This window comes from Notamacropus eugenii, chromosome 3, assembly GCF_028372415.1.
Source record: "Notamacropus eugenii isolate mMacEug1 chromosome 3, mMacEug1.pri_v2, whole genome shotgun sequence".
NCBI lineage: Eukaryota > Metazoa > Chordata > Mammalia > Diprotodontia > Macropodidae > Notamacropus > Notamacropus eugenii.
The window spans coordinates 239637183-239660160 of NC_092874.1; the positions used below are offsets into that span (position 1 = coordinate 239637183).

General features: G+C 40.0%; 1 protein-coding gene across 1 annotated transcript in view; it reads right to left on the reverse strand.

Moving 5' to 3' along the window:
• PPM1H (protein phosphatase, Mg2+/Mn2+ dependent 1H) overlaps positions 1-22978 on the reverse strand; it is a 311176-nt gene that overhangs the window by 153597 nt on the left and 134601 nt on the right. The window contains exon 3 of the mRNA XM_072655253.1: positions 8153-8497. Within this exon, the coding sequence (XP_072511354.1) occupies positions 8153-8497 (345 nt within the window). The remainder of the gene's footprint in view (positions 1-8152; positions 8498-22978) is intronic.

The following is a 22978-nucleotide window of genomic DNA, read 5'->3' on the forward strand; positions in this document are numbered from 1 at the left end:
TGCCTCCATAAATCTGTTTGGGAACACTGAGAAATGAAATGACTTGACCCAAGCCCCATACCTCGTATGTGTCCAAGGTAACCCCTGAAGCCTAATTCTTCCTACCTAGCCTTTCATCTATCATAATGCAAGGATTCTTATCCTGAGATCTGTGAAGTTTAAAAAAAAATACACACAGACTTTAATAACTGTGATATCTCAATAATTGGTTTCCTTTGCAATCTTATGTATTTTATGCATTTAAAAACATCAATTTTGGGAATCCATAGGTTCCTAAGATTATCAAGGAGGTTTGTGACATCAAAAGACTGAGTTCCTTGTATTATATCAAGCAGTTTTTTTATCCTCTTATCTAACTAAAGAGATTGATTTCACATTCAATATCTTATACCTGATGACTTCTAACACTTCCAAGATCTGTGAACAGGTACTTTTTTCAATTATAGAAAATAGATTTTAATTTCTTTGACCCAGGAGATGGTCTTCATTGGTTACCAAAGCTGAAAAAACATCATGACCTGGATGCCAACCCTCCATTGATAAGGTCTCCTAGTTTGGCCAGACTGGTCTCCACAAAAGCAAGCGCAATCTTGTCCAGTTTTTCACTTGAAGCCTTTCTAAGCTTGACTGGACCTGCCCAGAGCTTGTGCTGTTTCCATGGCCTACACAAACCTATGACAGACCATGACAAAGAACTGAAACAGAACTTTAGTAGAAATGACACCCAATTGCTTGAATACCTAGGATTTTATAAATGTGGATAAGTTTCTTTTAGTGGTGTACGACTGCAACAAATGTACCCCTTCTTATCTTGCACAACACATCCTACCATAAATCTGATACAGAGAAGATACTCAAAGTACTGGGCTCTTTCTGGCTCCTTCTCATCTTTTCAATGTTCTTAACATTAATCCCCCTGATTTACTTGTTCACACACCCACCCTGCCCACCCACCCACCCATGCTTGGAAGGGATTCCTTCCTCACCTCTGCCTATCAGAATCCTTGGTTCCCTTCAAGACTTGAGTCAAATGGCATACATTACATGCAGCATCTATGGATCCATCCAGCTCTCCTCCCCAAACTACTTAGAATTCATTTTTCCCCAGGTACATTAAATATGTAATTATAGAGCTTCATATCTGTATTAGGATGTAAGCTTCTTTGGGGCAGGGGCTGTTTATATTTTGGTCTCTGCATCCCTGGTGCTAGGCACATAGTGTGTTGACTGATGTAATATTCTTGGGAGCTGGTGTGTTTATCCACTTGTTATGTCTCATTGATACTGCACTGAGGTACTCTGGTAGATTTTTACCAAGGCTGAAAGGTTTCAAGTACCAAAACAAAGAGGCTTCCCATTCCTTTGAGGCTAAAATAAAATCTCCCCTATTTGGCTCTTAAAACACTACCCAACTTCACTTTCCGGCCCCAACTTATCTCTCTCTACATACATACATACACACTCATAACACACATGTACACATATACATGTGTGTACATGTCTATATTTATATGCATAGAAATGTATGTACAGATACAGACACATGTGTATATACACACATAGGTGTGTAATGTACGGATGTGTGCATGTATGCATGTGTGCATATTTCCGTCTTTTCTCCCCTTTTCTCTACATTTCTTTCTACATTTCTGTGGGGCAGCGAGGTGGACAGAGTGCCAAGTCTGGAGTCAGGAAGACTCATCTTCCAGAATTCAAATTCAGCCTCAGACACTTACTAGCTGTGTGACTCTGGGCAGGTCATTTAACCCCGTTTGCCTCAGTTTTCTTATCTGTCCAATGAGCTGGAGAAGGAAATGGCAAACCACTCCAGAATCTTGGTCAAGAAACCCCAGAAAGAGTCAGACACTCCTGAAGAATAACAAAATATTTCTATCACTGGGAATTATTCCCCCGTACATTAACTTAGTGATGATCCACCCAAAATGACCTTCTCTCTAATCTTATACACTGCACTCTATCTCTAGCCTTTGCCTTTGTACTGGCCACCCCATGTATCTGGAATGCTCTCCCTCCTCATGTCCACCTCATAAAATCTCTTTCTTTGAGAAGCTGCTGGGGGACCACCATCTTCTACATGAAGCCTTTACTGGCTTTCCTCAATTGTTAGGGCACTCCTGCTCCACAAAATCTTGTATTTAACCACTTGCATATATCTCTGTATAAATGCCATTAACTTTCTCTATGCTGCCTGTGTTTTTAGATGTATTATTTGTCTTTCCTTTTGGAATGTAAGCTCATTTCAAAGAGGGACTGTTTCACTCTTCACACTTGAATCCTAATGCCTAACACAGTGTCTGACACACAAATAAAAATAGTAAAATGGCTACGGGGGGTTTTGTAAGCAGACCAAAGAACAGGAATGGAAGACAGTCCATTCGTTTACTAGCTTGTCAAACTATATTCAAGAGTTTGCCAAGTGAAACATTTCCTCAGGCAAGTGCCAAGCTCCAGAAGATTTTCTCTCTGAGAGGCATTTTCTGTTGAGCTTGATAATTTTAGCTGAGAGATCAGAGGGTACTCCAGCATCCTAGACTGAATCTCATGGAATGGTATTTCACTTTTCATGCCTGCCACAGGGAGGGTGGGCTAGTCAGCCCTCTTGTTAGGAAGGAGCATCCAGATCTCCATCCTCAAAGATTACATGGTGGAAAAAAACCTCCCATGAAGTTTGCCTCTGGGGCTTGGCATGAATAGTCCATCTTCCTCAAGGATACAGAAGGTAAACTAAACCCGTGACAATTGGTCAAACTGCATTTAGCTCACACACAAGCTTTCATCTCTAATCATCTTTTTTTTCTTGAAGGCTGGGTCTATTTTTTCCAGAAGAGGGGGCCAGCAGCCAAAATACTCTGCACATCACAGCCAGATTATATAACTGAAAACTCTATTTTCAGCATATCACTCTGCTGACTCAATCTACAATGTCACCCTTGTAACGCTTTTATTTCCTATTTAAACTCTGCCATCTAGCATTGAAGGCTCTCCAGAACTGCAACCTCTCGTCAACTTTGTTGTCAACTACTCCCTAATACAAACCCTCTGTTCCTTCAGGCCTGTATCTTTACAGGTCCCCACATAAACTACATTCGTTCTCAATCCACAAAGACTCACCAAGGGCCTTATTAAGCGCTAGGTCTTGGGGATCTGCTCATGGACTTCTTCCTTTCTCTCTGCCCATTTGAATCCTTTTTGACCTTCAAAGCCAGATTTGAATCTTGTCTCAAACATGAATCCTTCAACTACTTCCCACATTATCTACTGATTAAAGGTGGGCATTTATCAAGCACTAGCTTATACATGACACTAAAGATAAAAATGTTAAAAAACCACACAAATCCAAACAACTAACAAGTCCCTGTTTTTAAGTCAAGAAACATTTATTAATGCCTACTGTGTGCCAAACACTGTCATGGAGTTCACATTCCACATGTTTTATTACTCTAGTTTATCCCTCAAAGTGTCTAGAACAGCACCGACCACATAGTGTAAGTGGCCAATAAATGCCAGTTAAGTGAGCTTTTGGCTTCCTCACTAGAATGTGAATTTCAGGAAACCAGCTAGTGACTCAAACACCATTGAACTGCTATAAACACAAAAGTCCTACATCAATCCTGTTCTCCCAGCTCCTGTCAAAACATGAGCTTAATGCCCCAGTCATGCCTTAAATCCTGACTCTAAAAAGCAAGTTTTGCTTTTAAGCTAAGTCATATTTTTTGTTTTGGGAGAGGGAAATGAAAAAGGAGGTCAGCCAGCAAAGGGAATAAAAAACTGAGTAATGAGACTTGTGAAATCAGCCAGCAGGAAGGAGGACCATGAGGCCAATAGGCAGGTAGGCAGAGCATCAAAGAAGGTAGGGGCGTACCTGTCCCTGAATCAGGATGTTCAAGTGTTAGATTCTCCTACTGTAACAGAACTAGAGTATGCCAGAGTGGACACAGGTCAAAAAGAAGGTTTATTCCCAGGGGGAAAAATTTAGTAACAGGAAGCTAGGGTGGGACAGCTACTAATTCCAGGCCTGCCTTTTTAAGAAGGCAACGGGTAGAGAGGAGGCTTCAAGGACAGACTAAAAAGATACGATAAGGCTTTATGTTGGACAATTAAAAAAAAGCCAGAATCATGCTTGCAAACAAGGCAATGAGCCTAATGAAAAGTGGAATAGTGAGTAAAGGAGCCAGCTCTGGACACAGTCAGACCTGGTTCCAAGTTCCATCTCCGACATGTACTTTCTATGTGACCATGAGCAGGAGACTTAACCTCTCTGTGTTCCAAGGTAACTCTATGACTACTGGTGAGTCTGCCGATTAATGGAGGGACTTTCTAGGACAGAAGTGCCTCCTCGTAATGGAATCACAGACTGATTCTCCCTCCAAACCAAACTGTTAAAACATACACACACATACACACACGTGTGCATATGCACATACATATACACTGCATATAAGTACATGTACATAAACCATGCATATCTACATACTAATATATTACTATTTTAGCTATATTATAAATCTAGTGTATATGTATTATGTATATGTATGCATGAATGTGTAGTATATCTACTGTGCATATACCCTCTAAATCAGGGCTTCTTAAACTTTTTTCACTTGCAACTTCTGCAGTGCTTCTTAAACTATGAGTCAAAATCCCATAGCACTGCTCAAAATGCATAGTATACATACAATAGGGAAAGGAAGGAATTTTTTTGGAGTGGAAATTACAGCTGTGGTTATAATATAAGGGAAACTCTGCTTAAAACTCATCAAAATCTTATTTGTCTCTAAATATACAATCTCTGCACATATGCATATATGTATCTCTCTTAACCGTTCTCTGCATCAAGATTAGGGGGTCTTATTTGTTACCTATTTTGTGCCTAAATTCTACTTTCTAAATCATATTCTACATTTTGTAGAACATAGGCAAAGCAAGGTGTATGTATATGTGTGAACATGTACATGAACACACATATACTCACACACAGATATATGTATATATACATGCACACAATATATGTGTGTGAGCACATGCATTTATATGCTGTGACTATACGTATACATCTTGCTTTGCCTTGTCGAGACAACTACAGAACATAGAATAAAATTCAGGAAGTACAACTAAGATACTTAAATGACAAAGAAGACCCCCTCCAACCCTGGTGCTTATGAAGGGAAGGAGAGAGGAAAAGGGGGAAGGGATAGGGAGAGAGGATATTTTAAGAAGGAGAAAAAATATTGCTACTTATTATATTTAAATAATGAGCAGGGTGAGGAGTAAAAAGCTTAATATGATGGCAACTGCAAAATAAGATGTAGCACCTGAAGATTCTACTCCACTCTGCAAACCCCTAGCACATGGGCAGCCTAGAGAGTAAATGGAGGAGGAAATGAGGAATTATAAACAAGGCTTTGCAGGGGGCCACAGAGTTATTCTTCTTAATCATGAGGATTAGAAAAGGGGATCGGATATTTAAGAGAGGAGAAATGGCCTGAGATGTGAAAGTAGCTCAATCAGTCCCTTAGCCCTGGCATCTAAACCAAGAACTCAGGGATGGAACGGGCCAAATGAAAACTGAGAAGAAATATGAGAGGGGACTGACGCTCGCCTTCTGAGTGTTCTCTGAAATGATTCTTTTGCTTTATTTCCGGTAGTTTGTGGATATGGAGCGGAAGCTAAAGGGAGTCAGCACTGGAGACTTGACTTAATGTTGTAACATTGGCCTCTAGTGGATAAAACTGAGAAGACAACAACTCCATATAAAGAAGACACTCCCTGGTACTGTCACTTATATCATGAAATTCAAACCCTCAAACTCACTTGGCTTTCTATTCCTACCATGTAAATGAATGAGGTTTTTCTGTCATCAAGGAGAGCTCTTATTCTCAAGTGCTCAGAATCAGTGGCTTTAAAATGTTTACAGCTGAAATTGAGGGCAAAGAGAAAAGCGTTTCTATGGTAGTTTCTAGACAGCTGGGTTTTTATACTAAGCTTGGAGTAATAGAAGGGGCTCTTCTTAATATCTGGACCATATACTCTGACTTCCCTAGTCTCTTACCCCATATATCCAACTAGTTGTCAAATCTTGAGTTTATCCTGTAATAGCAGCAGCCAACCCTTGTCTTTTACTCCCAGGGATCATCACTATCCTGGTTCAAACCCTCATTCACTTCATTTCCTAGAGTCAGGAAACTTGCCTTCAAATTCAGCCTCAGACACTTACTAGCTGTGTGACCTTGGGCAAGTCCCTTCCCATCTCACAGTCTCAGTTTCCTCATCTGTAATAACGGGCAAAATAATAGCACCTAATATCAAATGAGATAATCCTTGTAAAACATTTAGCACAGTACCTGGCACACTGTAAATACTTAATAGAAGCGTGTTCCCCTCACCTTCCCTCTCACCTGAAATATTACAATAGCCTTCTAAAAGGTTTAAAAGTCTTTTCCCTTTTCCAGACCATTTTCCATAAGAGTGCCAAAGTGATATTACTAAAGAAGAGATCTAAAACCCCTCTATATCTGGCATTTAAAGCCCTTCACAACCGAATTCCAACCTACCTTTCCAGCATTATGATAGAATCATCCATCACTTATATGTTCTATCATCTAGGCAAATTAGGCAGAGGCAAAAATGTTACCAAGTCAATCTTCCATTTTCACACGATCACTCACACAAACAAGTCCTCTTCTGATATTTCCAGCAAAACTCACTTGGATTTATTTTGCCACACACACACACACAGATACATACAGACACACACACAGACACCCACACACCCACCCACACCCTTCCCACCCACGCACACACACACACACACACACACACACACACACACACACACACACACACACACCTATGCCAAATTGACATGTCTTTCCACCATAACCTATTAACTGAAGTGGGGTAATGCTGGAAACATTAGGGAACAACGAGGTGGTGTAGTGGATAGAGTGCTGGGTCTCAAGTCAGGAAGACTCATCTTCGTGAGTTTAAATCCAGCTTCAGACACTCACTGTGTGACCCTGGGCAAGTCCCTTAATCCTGTTTGCCTCAGTTTCCTCATGTGTCAAATGAGCAGGAGAAGGAAATGGTAAATCATTCCAGTATCTTTGCCAAATGGGGTCATAAAGAGTCAGCTATGACTGAAAAAAAATGACTAAACAACAACCAAAATGCTAGAAAAATCAATGGGTTAATTCATTCAAAGCTCTCCTGCTAAGGATGTACAAGCCTGCTCTTGTTTTGCCCACAATAGTCACTGCTTCTCAATTTCTAGTTCTTATCGACATCATCAACCTTCTCTTGCCCATTAAGTCTTTTGCTACATTTTAAACTACCCCTCACTCTTGCTTATCTAGAGAGGTTAACACTCAATAAGAAAACTATCTATAATTAAAATACAGGCTGCAAACTCTGCTGGGGCCAGCTCTTTACAGAGCGGTGTTTTGGGAAGTCTAGTGATTTCCCAGATAAGACACATTCAGATTTGAAAGTGTGAAGAAGTCTGCCTTCCAAAATAAAACAGGAATCGTTCTTGGCTAGCGGCACCTAAGCCGTCCTCCACTGGCATCAATAACTGAGAACAGACGTTTTTCTTCAGGATCTGGAACTATCCAACCAAGGATGTAGAGTTGTGCTCACATGGGGTTCATAGGAAAAGTGAGTTAAAATTTGGAGCACACTATTATGAAATGCTTTGAGCTCTCCCCAACACCAGGGAAATTCATACACATCAGCTTACTCCAGACACGGAAACCATTTTGGTCTGTTAGAAATTGTACCAGTTGGTGTGAATGTGAGCACGCCAAAGAGCAAGGTATTGAATACGCCAGCTACTCTGCTTATTGATCTGGGTATTCCTCTCACCACCTGAATCTCTCATGGATAGTTTATTGCTTGGTTGGTTTTTGCCAACAGCGTCAACAAACCTTTGTTGACATTCAGAAGGCCAGAAGCTACACTTTGCTCTCTAGTTTCCTGGGAAATGGAAAAGCACACAAGATAAGAAACAGCTTTGAGTTTAAAAGCACTGAATGAATGCACAGATTGAGGAAGCATTCTGTTGAAGGCAGGGGGGTTGGCCAAAGTGGCATCTGTGGGGTGCTTCTGGGCCCAGTCTATAGCGAATGATACCTACCATTTCCTTGAACGCACTTTCGATGGCCCCAATAACAAGGCACTCGTGGGGAATCTTTTTCTCCGTAAAGAAACGTGTGGGTGGGGTACTCGGGGAGCCTGGGGCTCCCACTCCTCCTCGAAGGGAGGCAGCCCTGGTCAGAGTCCGGCTGTTGGCTGGGGTATTCTCAGGCTCTTCCCCCAGGCAGGTGGGGGGGAGGACCGCAGAGTTCTTGAGGATCTCTATGATGTCCTGTAGCTGCTCCACAACGTGATGCTGCAACAGCCGAGATGCCACCACAGCTGCCCCAGATCCAGCATGCCCATCAAAGAGGGACCAGTAGTGAAAGGAAATGCCATCCGTGTCCTGCTTAGACAAAAAAGAGACAAAGAAAAATGAGATACCTGGGTACCTTGCTCAAGGGGAACCCAGGAACCTGCTTTCAGATGGAGGGGGATCAATGAGATTAATGGTGAAACTAACAGGGCCACAAGTAAACAAAGGGTCACATAGCTGTCCCTAATCACCAGGGCTCCCTTCTGTTATTCCCACTCAAAGGAGGACCAATAGGGCATCTCCTCTTCCATGAGAGGCACAGCTTTACAGCAGAAAGAACACTGGCTCTGGATTATTCAAAGGAAGGCAAACCACAGTCTGAGACGAGTTAAGGTTAAAATCTTTAGTGCAGCTCCATATGTTTCTCTGGCTTCTTTCTGTAGCATATGAGGAAGACAGGGTGACAACGGTGGGAGTAAGCCAGGGCTGGGATTTGGCAAGGAGGTAGAAGAAAGAAGGGAGGAAACAAGACTATGCACTTTACAAATACCTCATTGGATCCGTAGGAAAACTCTGGGAGGCAGGTGTTATTAGGATCCCCATTTTGCAGCTGAGGAAACTGAGGCAGACAAACATTAAATGACTTGCCTGGGGCCACACAACTATTAAGTGTCTGGGGCAGGATTTGAACTCAAGTCTTCCTGAACCCAGACCTAGTGCTTTATCCATTACACCACTGTTAAAAAACAAACCAGTGGTGTTAAACTCAAATTGAAATGGATTCCTGGACTGCATACTGACTTAGAAACCAGAAGTGAACATTATCTGTTATACTATATTTTTACTTTATTTTGCTAAATATTTTACCAATTATATTTTCATCTGGTTTGATTTGGTAGTTTTTATGCAGGCTGCTGAGTTTGACACATCCGGATTAAAAATGAGTCCAGCCTGATATAACTTCATGGGATCACAAATTCAAACCTGGAAGGACCTTAGAGATCATCTATCCTAGGGGTTCTTAACTGTGGGGTCTGGGAGCTTGCTTTAAAGTAATAATAATATACATACACCTACATTTCAACATAATTGGTTTGCTTCATAATTCTACGTATTTAAAAGCATTATTTTGAAATGTTTTATAGACTTCAGTAGACTACCAAAGGGGTCCATGATGCCCCAAATCCCAAACAAATAAAGAACCTCTCATCCTGTTAAACCCCTTCATTTTACAAAAAGCTAATAAAACCAAGGGCAGAGGCAGGAAGTGATTTGTTTCAGGTAAGTAAGTTCCAGAGCTGAGTTGAATCTCAAACCCATTTCTTTTGTCTACAAATCCAATGCTCTTCCCCCTACACAATACTGTCTGTGGATCCTTATTTCGGTTCAGTTCTGCTTCATCCTCAAGCCTGATAAATTCAGGCTTCTACTCCTGGGGAAGACAGCATCCTTCGTGACCAGTCCCTCCATGAGATCTTAAATTCCTTGAGGTCAGGGATCATTTTCTTATTTGTATCTGTCCTCCCAGAAATACCTGGCATATAGCAGACATCTAATAAATGTTTAATGACTGACTGGTTTTCTGAGTACAATGCCTGAAGGAAACATCACAGGCTTATCTGTCTATACTACCTGATCCAAAATATCCAGAATTTCTAGAATGTTTTTCCTCCTATGCTCCAACCCTAGGTACTATCTCAAGCTATGTTCTGATTAATTTCAATCCCCTTGGGAGCCTCTTTCCCACCTTCAAAAGTCCCTTGTTTCTCTCATCTGTTTGTTGATAATTCTTGACTTCAAAGTTGGCCAAAACCTACAAAAGTCTTGTTCTAATTCCTATATGTCAATTTCTGTCTTAAAACAATAATAGCATTTCCAAAACACGCAGATGTAATATAATAGGTAAAATAATCTAAGGGGTAAACTTAAAAGTAGGACAATGAAGGCTATTCATTATAAGGACCAAAGCCAATTGGGGGACAGGGTTTCTTCTATGCAGCTACAATCAGAAGCAGTTAGACGAGTGAGATAAGGTTTATGCATTTGGTTCTGACCACATCAGAACCATCAATGCACTAAAAGCAATCCTGTATGCTTGCTTAAAGTCATGGGGATGGTTACCTCTGTCTAGCCAGGCTTCAACTCCAAGTAAATATAAACCATCTTCCCTCTATCGTCAAATTTCTGATCTCTCAGGATGGGATAGCTCTGAGCCCATCTGGGTCAGGTAGTTATGATGGCAAGAAATGATGTATGAAATGGTTAACATACAAACCACAGGGGCATTATGTGATTAAGTGCTAAAATGAATGGTAATAAGAACTAATTTTGTGGAGCATTATCACCGTACATTTTGTTGTTCAGTTGTTTCAGCTGTATCTGACTCTTTGTGACTCCATTTGGGGTTTTCAAGGCAAAGATAATTGCCATTTCCTTCTTCAGATCATTTTACAGATGAGGAAACTGAGACCAATGCTTACTAAAATGCTTCTTGATTTCCTACTTCAGTGTATAACATAATATTTTCAGTCATGGCTGACTCTTCATGATCCCATGTGGGGTTTTCTTGGCAAAGATACTGGAGTGGTTTGCCACTTCCTTCTTGAGCTCATTTGACAGATGAGGAAACTGAGGCAAGCAAGATTAAGTGACTTTCCAGGGTCTGAGGCCAAATTTGAACTCAGGTCTTCCTGAATCCAGACCAGGTATTCTATCTACTGTATCACCTAGCTGATGCGTACTGTGTGTGTATGTGCACACTGGGAGGCGAGTGGGGTGTGTGTGTGTGTGTGTGTGTGTGTGTGTGTGTGTGTGTGTGTATGAGAACAGCTCTTCATCTCTGTGTGTCATCCAAGTTGTTGAGAGTCTTGTAAAAGCCTCTGGATCCTTTCTTAGAATCATATTCTTAGATGCATAAGATAAAATACATAGGATTACAAAAGACACTAATTACATTGAAATAACACGTATCAAAATGTTAAGAAAACAAGTTCACAGAACTGAGAGCCCCTGACCTATATGGTGGCTTGGGCAGAAAGAAAAGGATAATTTTTATTCCTCAGATCTCATTTTGTGACAAACCCTCATTCTTTTCTTTTCCCACACATTTTTTGCAACTCCTTCATTTTCTTTAGTAGAGTGAAAAAGAATGTAGGACCTGGGGTGAGAGAACTTGAGGTCAAAGCCAACTCTGTCACTTATTTCCTGTGTGACCTTGGGGCAAGACACAACATGCTTGGGCCTCAGTTTCCTCATCTGTAAAAAAATGAAGGCACTGGATGAAATGACCTTACAGTTTAAAATTTGTAATTCTACATACACTTACATAACACTTGAAGGCTTTTGCAAATGGTCCCCTCAAAACAAAGCCATGAAGTACTTAGTTTAGGTGTTATTATTCCCATCTTTACAGATGAAACAGATGCTTAACCGAAAGGTAAAATTACTTGTCTGATGTCACAAAGCAAGTAGCTGTCTAAGCCTAGATTTGAACTCAGGTTTAGTGGCTCTAAGAGTAATTCTACCACCAGTTTTCCAATCTGCCTGCTTAGTCCAGGTGAAGGTCGTATGCACTACTTAGAGTATTCAGAATAATTCCCATGAAGATAGGAGTTGAACTAGCTCTTAAAGAATGGCCAGAAATTGGACAGACATATAAAGGGAAGTCAGGCTGCATTTAATGATGAAAGGGAGCCCCCATCACCTCCAGCGGCATCTGGTACACAAAGAAATGGGGAAGGTAGGTGGGAAATGAAGGAGACCAATGCAGAGATGAACTAATCACAGTGTCAGCACCTGACAGGGACAATAAAAGAAAGGGGACAGCGATCATTCCTTTTCTGAACCTGAACTTGACAGTAATACATCTCTGCTAATTCTCACTGCTCAGGAAGCAACTAGAAGGCAGATTACAGTTTCTTCTGCTCATAAGAAAACCCCAAAACAGATAGACAGGAGTTCCTATGAAAACCAGCAATATAATCTCGCCCCCTGGAGACAAAAGCAGCCCCTTTAATGAAGTTGCCACTTGAGAACATGAAAGTGTAAGTCAGAACTGGGGATACGTGCTGCAAAATATGGAAATTCATGTAACAAGGAACTGTGTTGTGATGGGATTTCACTATTTAGGGAGAGAAGGTTACTAAACTACTGTAATCCCCCTAGGCCTTCAATTAAAAACAACTGGGTTATTCTGGAAAGCAAACCAAGCATTCCTTTTAAAAAATGAAATATTTTGGAGATACCAAAAAATTCAAGGTGATAAAGAGCAGAGGCACAGCTCCGCTACTGACCCCTTTGTTAGTCTGGGGAAGGCTAGGAAACCCTTTTTGGAATAATGTTTGTTTGTTTTTTTTAAAAGCAGAACACATATAGAATTAAGGAAACCATTTAAATTAAATGTTGCTTTTTCAATCCAAGTTCAAGGGCCCCAGCTAGAGGAATTTTGAAGAGGACAAGCAAAAATCTAATGGAGAAGTTGAGAGAAAAAATGAAAACCCAGAAGTGCTGAATGTGTACTTCTGATATCCAATAATACAGGGTTGATACTTTCCCTTTTTCCCTTGGCATTTACACAGTCTCTACTACGGGTCACCTACCCTCTGTACGAATCGCTGGGGCCATAAAGACCAAAAAAGAAAACACCCCAACCAACTTCCCTTCCCTCACAGAGCTCATATTCTCTCAGGGAAGATACGTGCTCATGTAAATACACACAAAATGATTACATACAGAATATAAAAGGTAATTATGTAGGGGAGACACTAGAGTCAGTATCCAGTCACAGCCAGGGGTAGGGAACCTGCAGCCTCAAGGCCCTTTGAGGGAATGTTGACTCCATCAAAGGGCTGCAGATGAGGACCTAGAGGGTCAAATGTGGCCTCAAGGCCAGAGGCTGCCCAACCTTGGCTAGAGTCTGCTCCTAGTGCATTCAATTACATTTGTAAAAATATTTCTTAGCAACTACTACAGCAGGTATTAGGGATACTTAAACCAAAATGAAACCGTCTTTGGCCCCCGCCCCAGGGCAGCTAGTGGTCTTCAGCTTATATACTTATATATACTAAAATCACTTGCTTAACAAATGACCGAAATCAGGAAGGGTTTCTTATGGGAGGTGGTTCACAACCTGAATCTTGCAAGGGGGCTAAAGGTTCCAGTGTAACCGTTTCAGCAAATACGTATAAGAATCATACATTCAGGGTACTGTTCCAGGAGCTGGGATCACAAGAAGCAATATAAGTCTTCTACTTACCTTACTTCTTAGAGAAGATGATCAATTTAATAGGAAAAATAAATCAAAATATCAACTATAAATTATCAGAGTACCAATGAGGTTTCCCAATTACATTTAATTTGCTTTGGTGGATGAAGCAAGGTCACAGAGTCTAAAATTAAGGATTCAAAGCTGGCATAACCCCAAAGAATTTGCATCTATCTTGGTGTATATGATGAAGGGAAAGGGGGGGGGGGTTCCTTTTAGTTACCAACAAAGACTGATCTGTGGAACTTTTTAAAGAAATGGTACTTTCACAGTTTTCTGGGGGGAGGGGGAGAGATATAATATTTAAAGCACAGCTTTTATACATCTGATTTCTCTTTCCTTCTCTCAAACAACCAATAACTAAACATAAAGAAACGCATGCTTCTTTGGTGCTGAGGCCAAGTGGGAATATTCATTTGATCACTCATCTCCCGTTGGGTAGAACCCATCAAAACTCTCACTTAACTCAAACTGTGAAACATAGCAGAGGAGACAGGAATTCACTGATGATCACCACCACCCAAATGTGCCTAGTGATGACTCTCTCTTAGAACGATGAGTGAGTCACCTCCCAGCTCCCACTGGTTCTGATCATATGTCAGTCTCTCTCAAATCCAAGATGAGATAAAGAAAGTTGTGCACACTGGAGAGAAATATATATTCCCTAAGGTCCTGATTGTGACCTCAGGCTGTTCGAAGCTACTGCTGGGAAGCTTAATGGATTTCATGACAAGTTTGTACATAAACCGTTTTTTTTTAAGAGGTCTCACTTTAAGTGCAAGATTCATTTTTGTTTTTGAAATTAAAGACTATCACAGTGAAAAGGATATCTGACAAAAGTGTTTAGATTAGTTTGTGAAAAGTAGCCCTTTTAATATCTAGCTCTCTCAATGCTGCATCCATCTGGAACATCAGTTGGAAAAGTTCTAATTGGTGCCTTATGGACAAAAGGATACTAGACAAGTTAGAGACTTCAACTGATCACCTTATTATATAGGGGAGGAAGCTTTGGCCTGGAAAAATGAAGGAATTTTCCCAGGGTAAGTCAGTTTCCCAGATTCTCGAGTGCTTTTGTAAAGTGGAAACTAACACTCCATCAAGCGTACTAGACCCTCGAGGTAGCAAGTCCTAGAAACACCCTGTGAGAATGAGGCCATTTTAATTCTCCTATTCCCTCTCCATTCCAGGTCAGGGAAAGATTAACAACACCATAACAGTAATGAGCTCAGTGTGCCCAGATGTGCAAGTGAAGGATGATCCAAGCAGCACTTTGCTTCTGGAAGTGTGACAAACCAATGTAATATGCCAAGAAATTAATTATTTTTTAAAAGTTCTACTGATGCCTTATGTCTTTTTGTTTCCAAATACAGTCATCTTCTAATATATACCACCAAGATCTGGCCCCCAAACCTCTCCTGCACCTTTCAACAAAGAAAAACAAGCAAGCCAAACTAATAAAGCAAGACCACATATGATACTCAGAGTCCTTCAGTGTCTCCTCTGCAAGGAGAGAGAGTTTCATTATTAGCTCTGATATTCCAGGATTAAGACTGGTTATCAAGTTTAATCCAAATTTGGCTGGCTTTCTGTAATGGTTTCATTTCATTACCACAGTCATTATGTAAAACTGTCCTCCTGGTTCTACTTACTTCATTTTGAATCAGTTAATACAACTCTTTCCTGACTTCCTGGAATCCTGAGCATCTATTACTGGTAAATAAGGTCCTACGACTCCTTTCTTATTCTGTTACCAAGTGCTTAGCCTTGCTGAGAAAAGGGCAAAATGGAATGCTTTGTTACTAAAGTTTAACTCCACTTTTTTGGCCTATAAAACACTTTGGACATAACTAGCCTTTTGGAAAGATAACTGGATTCAGAATTATAGTATACTACAGGTATAGTACGGTAGAAAGATAAATGGATTCAGAGTCAAGAAATACTTGGGCTCAAATCTCACCTCTGATACCACCTGGGTCACCATGCACAAGGCTAGTTAACCCCTGAGCCTCAGTTTCCTCATCTGTAAAATTGTGATAACACCACCTGTAGTACCTCTGTCATGCGGTGTTTGTGAGGATTAAATAGGATAACATTTTCAGAGTACTTTGCGAACCTCAAAGGTCAGCCATCGGCATAACTGAGAAAAAAAAAGTCACGTGTTTGTTCAACAGGCCCTTTTCTTCTTGTTTAGAGGTGCTTTTCAGAAAGTACTAAAAATAAGCATTCCGAAGCTAGGTATCACATAAATGTGAATCACAAGTGTTGCTACCTAAAGCAAAGGTCATGAGAAGTCACAAAGTGAGAGGAAAATAATTAAAGCAGTTTGAGTATAACAAGAAATAAACATGAGTGAGAGAAAAGACAAGCCTTCAAGGACAACTGTCTTAGGCAGGCTAGCCCAATAAAATCATCCAGTGCACAGAGGGAACGGAGTTGGTGCAGTGTGTAGAGTGCTGGACTTGCCGTCAGGAAGATCTCAGTTCAAACCCTCCCTCAGACATGTAAGTCAGGCTATGACTGGGGCTCTCAGCCTCGGTTTCCTTCTCCATAAAATGGAGATAATAATACCTCCCTCACAGGGCTGCTAAGGACCACCTGAGATAACAGATGTAAAACAGGAAGGAACATATATTTCATCCCCATTTCTGGGGTCCCAGGATCAAGATGGACTATTACGCTCAATTGGAATTTGGATATTTTTCCTACTGTAAATTTACATTCTGTAGGCATTTGCTGTGCAAACCTTAAAAAGACTATGTAAATGATAGTTAATACTGTTACTGTCACCATCACTATTATTATTTAGACTTGAATAGGCTGAAAACTGCTTTCAGGAAATTGCAAAGTTCCTTTTGAACCAGTGGTTTCAAACTCAAATAGAAATGGGGGCCAATAAACCATATAAGAATCTCTGCTATTGACTTAGAAAAGCACATATTAACATTAATTAAGCTCCACTGTATTTTTTCTTTTGTTAAAGTATTTCCCAATTACAGTTTAATCTTGTTTAACATCTCTGCTTTTAATGATGCCAAATTCCTCCTGCTGTGAAATGGCTGAGAGTCATCCAATATGACCATCTCCAAGGAACTGAAAAATGAGTATCAACCAGAGGACAACATGGAAAAGCACACAGAGGGCATGTGAACATTGCTATAATACATCCCAAAACAGTAAAAAGAAAAAGAAGGGTTGGTCATTTGGAGGGACCAAGGAGTAACCAATGGATAGCCCCTGTGCTTTACTGCACTTTTACAACAGCAAGAGAAAGTGAGGAAGACCCCCTACCGTGTGTTGGCTAGACACAAAAACAAATTGACAAGAATGAGATGACACTGCATGGTGATCAAAGATTTGGAGTTGGAAGAGAATTCAGAGGTAATCTAATCTAGCCCTCTCTTTTTGCACATGAAGAAACTGAGGCACAGGTAGGTTAGATGACTTGCCCAAGATTTCAGGTGGCAGAGTTAGGATTTGAAGGAAGATCCTATGGTTCCCCTTCATATCAGGCAATATCACAAAGTCATTTGAATACTGAAGGTTAGTTTTCTCTCATTTCCCTGGTGAAAGCTACTGGTTTTAGTAGCGCAGAACACCCCGACAGGGGCAGCAAAGGAAGCATAACAGGAAAACTCCAAACAGCAGGCAACAGACAAAATACATATTAATAATACTTGGGCCTATGTACATTTGCCCTGAGGGGCTGTGTGGCCTCACAGCTGGTTTTAATCCAAAACAACACAATGGTCCATAAACTTGGGCATTTTTTAAAAAAATCCATAAAGAAGTAGCAAGCTCCCTCCTCCCAGTGTGCAGAGCTGTTTGAAGACTCACAGCCTCCTCTCCAAACCCGCAGGACCTCATCTTCCTTCCTCATAGTCCAGTGCTACCCATCTTAGTGCCCTGCTGGGACAGACAATCTGCCTTTTCTTTGTCCTTTCAACCAGCTGGCACTGGGGCCAGTGCACTTTGCTGTGCAAAGGGTGGCAGGAGGAGCCTGAAAACCCAGCTGGGAGCTGTGATCTCCATCTGCTTAATTTAAGTATGACTATAAAGGGAAAGCAGAGCATCAGATCTAGGTCATCAGTGCCACCCTCCATCTTTTCCTGCCCAAACCTTCAAGCAGGGGTTTGCAACCTGGGTCTGTAAATCCAAAAAACAGATATGGCTATAGATATGTGTGTGCACATATACAGATAAGATATGTATGTATATATGTACATACCTGTAACAATACAATGGATTTTCTTTGCAATCCTATGAATTTTACTTCATACATTTAAAAACATAATTCCAAGAAGGGGCCTATAGGCTTCATCACATTGCCAAAGAGGTCCATGACACAAAAAATGTCCTTTCCAGCGTTACCAACCACAACAGATCCAGTAAAGAGTCATTTGTTTGACATTTTCTCTAAAGGAAACACCCTGAATTAAGACCAAAGGTAGGAAAGTTTCCTAGATTTTTAATAACATGAGGAGTTCCATCTACAACAGCTCTGTAACAGACAGTTAATACAGCAAAGTCTTCCCAAAGCTTAAGGGGTCACTGAACGTATTTAGATTTCAGTTAGCCAAAGCTGCTTCCTTTACAAAGTATCACACAGTAAATTTCCTCTTCTACTTCTTTTCAACCATAAAGGTTAAGGCAGACATCCAAGCTGGCTAGAGCTAAGAACAGTAAATTTAAAACCTGGAGGATCTGAAATCTCTCAGTATAAGGTCATGTGCTCACAGTGTACTAAATTTCCAATGAGTTTCAAAATGGTAATTACTATACTTACATTTGGTTGGGATGTCAAGTCAATCAAACTGAGAAATCCTTTAGAAGAGCACAACGTATGGAATTCCCTAAACTTACATTGTTTTAGATGAGGTGGAAGGTTAGAATAGAAGAGAAGAAAGGTCGGTCACTTGTATCACATAAGGGCTCACTCCTGGGTTCTTTTTGAACAGGATTTCTCGGCACATTTAAAATTTGACAACTTGGAAAATTCAATCTTACTCACAATTTACAAAAATTACCCTTACAAGCAACTTTCAGGAGCATATCTACAATCCAGTATGATAAATTAGAGCTTTATACCATAAAAGATAAACCTACAAGCTCAGCATCATTGGACAGTGTCCAAATGTGATTGTGTCCACTTTTACCCAGCAATTTCAGCAGCTGTTTGTTACAACAACAACAAAATGTATATGACTATTTTTTTCCCATATGCTCCCTTAGGGTTCAATATAACACTAGAACTGAAATCATAAGATCATAGATTTGGAGAGCTCACTTAGAAGTCTCATTGAGTCCAACTCTCGGAGTCCCACAGAGGTCAAGTGATCTGTCCAAGGTCATAGCAGCTGCAAGTGTGAAAGGAGGGATTTAACTCTAAGTCTCTTGATATCAAATCCAATGTTTTTCCCATTACATCACACTACCTCCCCATTAAAGGAAAAGCCTCATCTCATTTAGGAATTTTTAAAAATGCAAATCCTTCCAATGTAAGTGCTTTGACTAACTCTTCCCTTCTCTCCATGCCCTTCCAAAGTTCCTTATAAGCTAGTTCTTTCACATGTTGGATCTTTCCAAGATATTTTTAAATCAAGTGGAAAAGCTGCTACAGACATAATGCTTTTTGTCTTTGTTTAGTGAGAGAAATGCATAGTATTGCCCCAAAGATTTGAGTATCTTCTCTCACTTTAACTTCAGCATATGGTACATGCTATAGGAAAAAAAAATCAGAGGATATATAACCAAGGCAAAGCATGCAGGATGTCAATTTAGAGAAAATTTTGAGGAAAAAATTTCACTTTGCAAAAATATGGTAAATAATATAAAAAACCAAGAGCTAGTATAATCTATAACAAAAAATGATGAAGTCCTTTCCAATAAGATGATGGGTAAAAATAGGGCTGGTCCATTAGCACCACTATTATTTGATAGGACTCTATAAATATTAGAGAAAATAACAAAACAAGACAAATAAATTGAGGTAATAAGTATAGGCAAAGAGGAAACAAAATTAGCTCTTTTCAAAAATGTTTTACTTAAAGAACCCTGGGTTTAGAATTAAAAATTAATTGAAACAATAATTTCATCAAAGTTGCAGGATATAAAATAATCTGATAAATTCTTGGCCTTTTGATATTTTACCAGCTAAATGAAGAGAGATACAAAGAATACTGTCACTCAAAACAACTACCGAATGCCTAGGATATCTAGGTGTCCACTTACCGTGACATACAGGAAATAATCATAATAAAAATAACAACAATAAAAGCCAGCGTTTAAATAGAACCCACTACGTCCAGACATTGCACTAAGTGCTTTACAAATATCTCATGTGATCGATTACAACAACCTTGAGAGGCAGGTGCTGTGATTATCTCTACTTTAGAGATGAAGACACTGAGCTGATCAGTGAGACACATGAAGTAGCACAATTGATAGGGTGCTAGGTCTGGAGTCAGGAACAGCTGAGTTCAAGACTGACACCGGACATTTATCAGCTGTGACCCTACTTGAGTCACCTAAATTCTGCTGGCCTCAGTTTCCTCAACTGTAAAAATAAGGATATATCTTATCTATCTCCTAAGACTGCTGTGAGGATCAAAAGAGATAATAACTGTAAAGAGTTTAGCACAGTGCCCAGCACATGGCAGGTGCTATATAAATGCTAATTATATTATAATCATTACCATTATTTAATTAGGAATGCAAAGCGTGAACCTGGTAGCACAGGATTTGCATGAATGTGATAAATCCAAGGATCCCAAATACTATGGTAAGGACTTGTGGAAAGCAATTTGGAAGAGATGAGGTTGACACTACCATATCTCATTATAAGCTGCAAATAGATAATAGGTAATAAACAATAAACAAATTAGATGGTCAAGGAAGGAGAAATTTTTCTAACAATGGATAGGGGAAGAGTAATTGATAAACAAGAGACAGAGAGGATGAGGAGAAGTAAAACGAACAATTGCAATTAAGTAAAATTGAAAAGCTTTCACACATAAACAAAATCAATTTTTGCAGCTAAAATTAGAACCAAACAGTTTCAAGAGGGGAAAAGCTGGGGGGAGGGGGGCAGCGCCCAAAGGGGAGGGGAGAATCTTTGTACCAAATTTCTTTGAAAAAGGTCTGATGTCCAAGAAATATAAGAAATTGGTTCAAATATATAAGAACAAGAGCCACTCCCCAATAGATAGACGGTCAAAAGCTATGAATACACAGTTCTTAAAAGCAAGCTAATAACCCTATGAAAATGTTTCAAATCACTAATAAGACCAAAAGGGAACATAACAACAGTTAGAGGAACTACAAGAAAACAGACACACTAATGTACTTCTAGAGGATTTGTGAATTGTTCCAGACGCTTTGCAAAGTAAAATCTCAAAAGTAGCTAAATTGTATCGACCCTTTGACACAGTAATACTGCTATCATGCATACACCCCAAAGATATCAAAGACCTCTAGGGGAACATCCAGTGAGTATGAAATATTCAGAACAGTACTTTTTGTAGAAGCAAACAAATATGGGTGCCCATCAACTAGGGAATACTTGAACAAATTATGGTACATGACTGTAATGGAATATTATTGCACTGTAAGAAATGAGGAAAAAGAGATTCCAAAAAAACTGGGAAGATGGATATGAACTGATAGATAGAATTAGGTATATAGAACTTGGACAACAATTTCTAAATGACTACAATATTGCCAAAAACCCAACAATTTTGTAAGGTTTAGTATTTTGGTAAATGAAATCTCCAGAACGCTGATGATAAGGCATGGTTCCAATCCCTTCATAAAGAGGTGATAGTCTATGGGAGCAGAATGAGACATACATTTTTTGACATTCCCAGTTAGTGGTTTTGTTTTGCCTGAATATAATTTAACTTGTGCAGAGGAAAATTTTGGGGGGTTGGTAAGGAAGGACTACGGGGAAAAGGGGAACTAGCTAAAATGGTGCCTAAAAAAAGGAAGGAAGAAAAGGTCATCAATGAAGCACTCAAAGAAAAGGTAAAAAAGAGAAGGAGTTTCAGAGGGATACAGATGCAAGCAAGATAGTTTGGAAGTCAATATACTGAACTGAATACACATTTAAAAAAACAACCACAAAGTAGAGATAATAAAATTCATAGTTCCATATATAATTCATTATTCTGGTTTTTAATACAGGGGAATGTTCATGTTTGTTGGAGTTTGTGAAAATCAGAGTACCAAAAATAATTTTTAAAAAAATAGCTGGAAAAATAGTTCAGCAAAACTAATACGCTGAGTGTGACAGAATGCACAGTGTTCCACATCCATAGCCCCCACTTCTACAAAAGAAGGGAAGGAGGTACATTTTCTCCTCTCTTCTTCAAGGCCAAGTTTTTTCAATACAATCACACATGGTTCAGTCTCCAAAGTTAATTGCAAAACTAAGTATGATTGCAATAAAACAGGTTTTATGTACATGATGTAATCAAAGAAAACCTGGTGAGACTTCTAAGGTATCACCTTAGCTCCTCCTTGCAAAGTCTGAGAGAAATATTGAGTCATAGGACCACAGGTTTAGAACTGGAAAGGAGCTCATCATCCTACTCTTCCAATGGACACTGTAAATTTGTGGTATAGTGTACCCCAGGTTTATGGGGAGAATGTTTTGTAGGTACTATTTTTACTATACCACCTTAATAAATGCCTCTGCTAAAGGTAAATGTGTCTACTGATAGGAAGCACACCAGTAGGGGCTCATAAGCTATGATGTTAGGAGTGTTACGTGGCACCCTCCAACCACCACCCTATGTGCTCATAGGACCACAGCTTGAAGGAACTTCAGGAGCCAGCTTGTCCAAACATCTTTTAGAGATTTGAAACTGGGTCCTCAGGGAAGTTATATGACTTGCTGAAGGTCAATTCAGGTCCTTATACTGCAGAACCAGCACTCTTTCTCTTGCACTAAACTGACTCAGAGTAGCACATACAATCCACAACTCAAATTCCAAAGAAATACAATGTCCTCTCTCTCTAGGCCACATAAAGCTGCCCACTTGCCATGATTTTTCTCCTGGGCTGGGCAGGTGGCTCAGCTGGGCCCCTGGAGTCTACTCATTTCTGTAGCTTCATGCTTGATGGCCATGGCTAGCTCTCCACTGCCACATCTTTATTCTGAGTCAGGTGGGCCTCTCTCAAGCAACCACCTTTCTATCCCCATGTCAGTCTGGAATGGCTGTCATTGCTCTCTCAAACTGCTACATGAATTGTCTTTCCACTGAGCTACTTATGGTCAATATTGGGGAAAAAGGAGAAGAGAGTACCCTCCC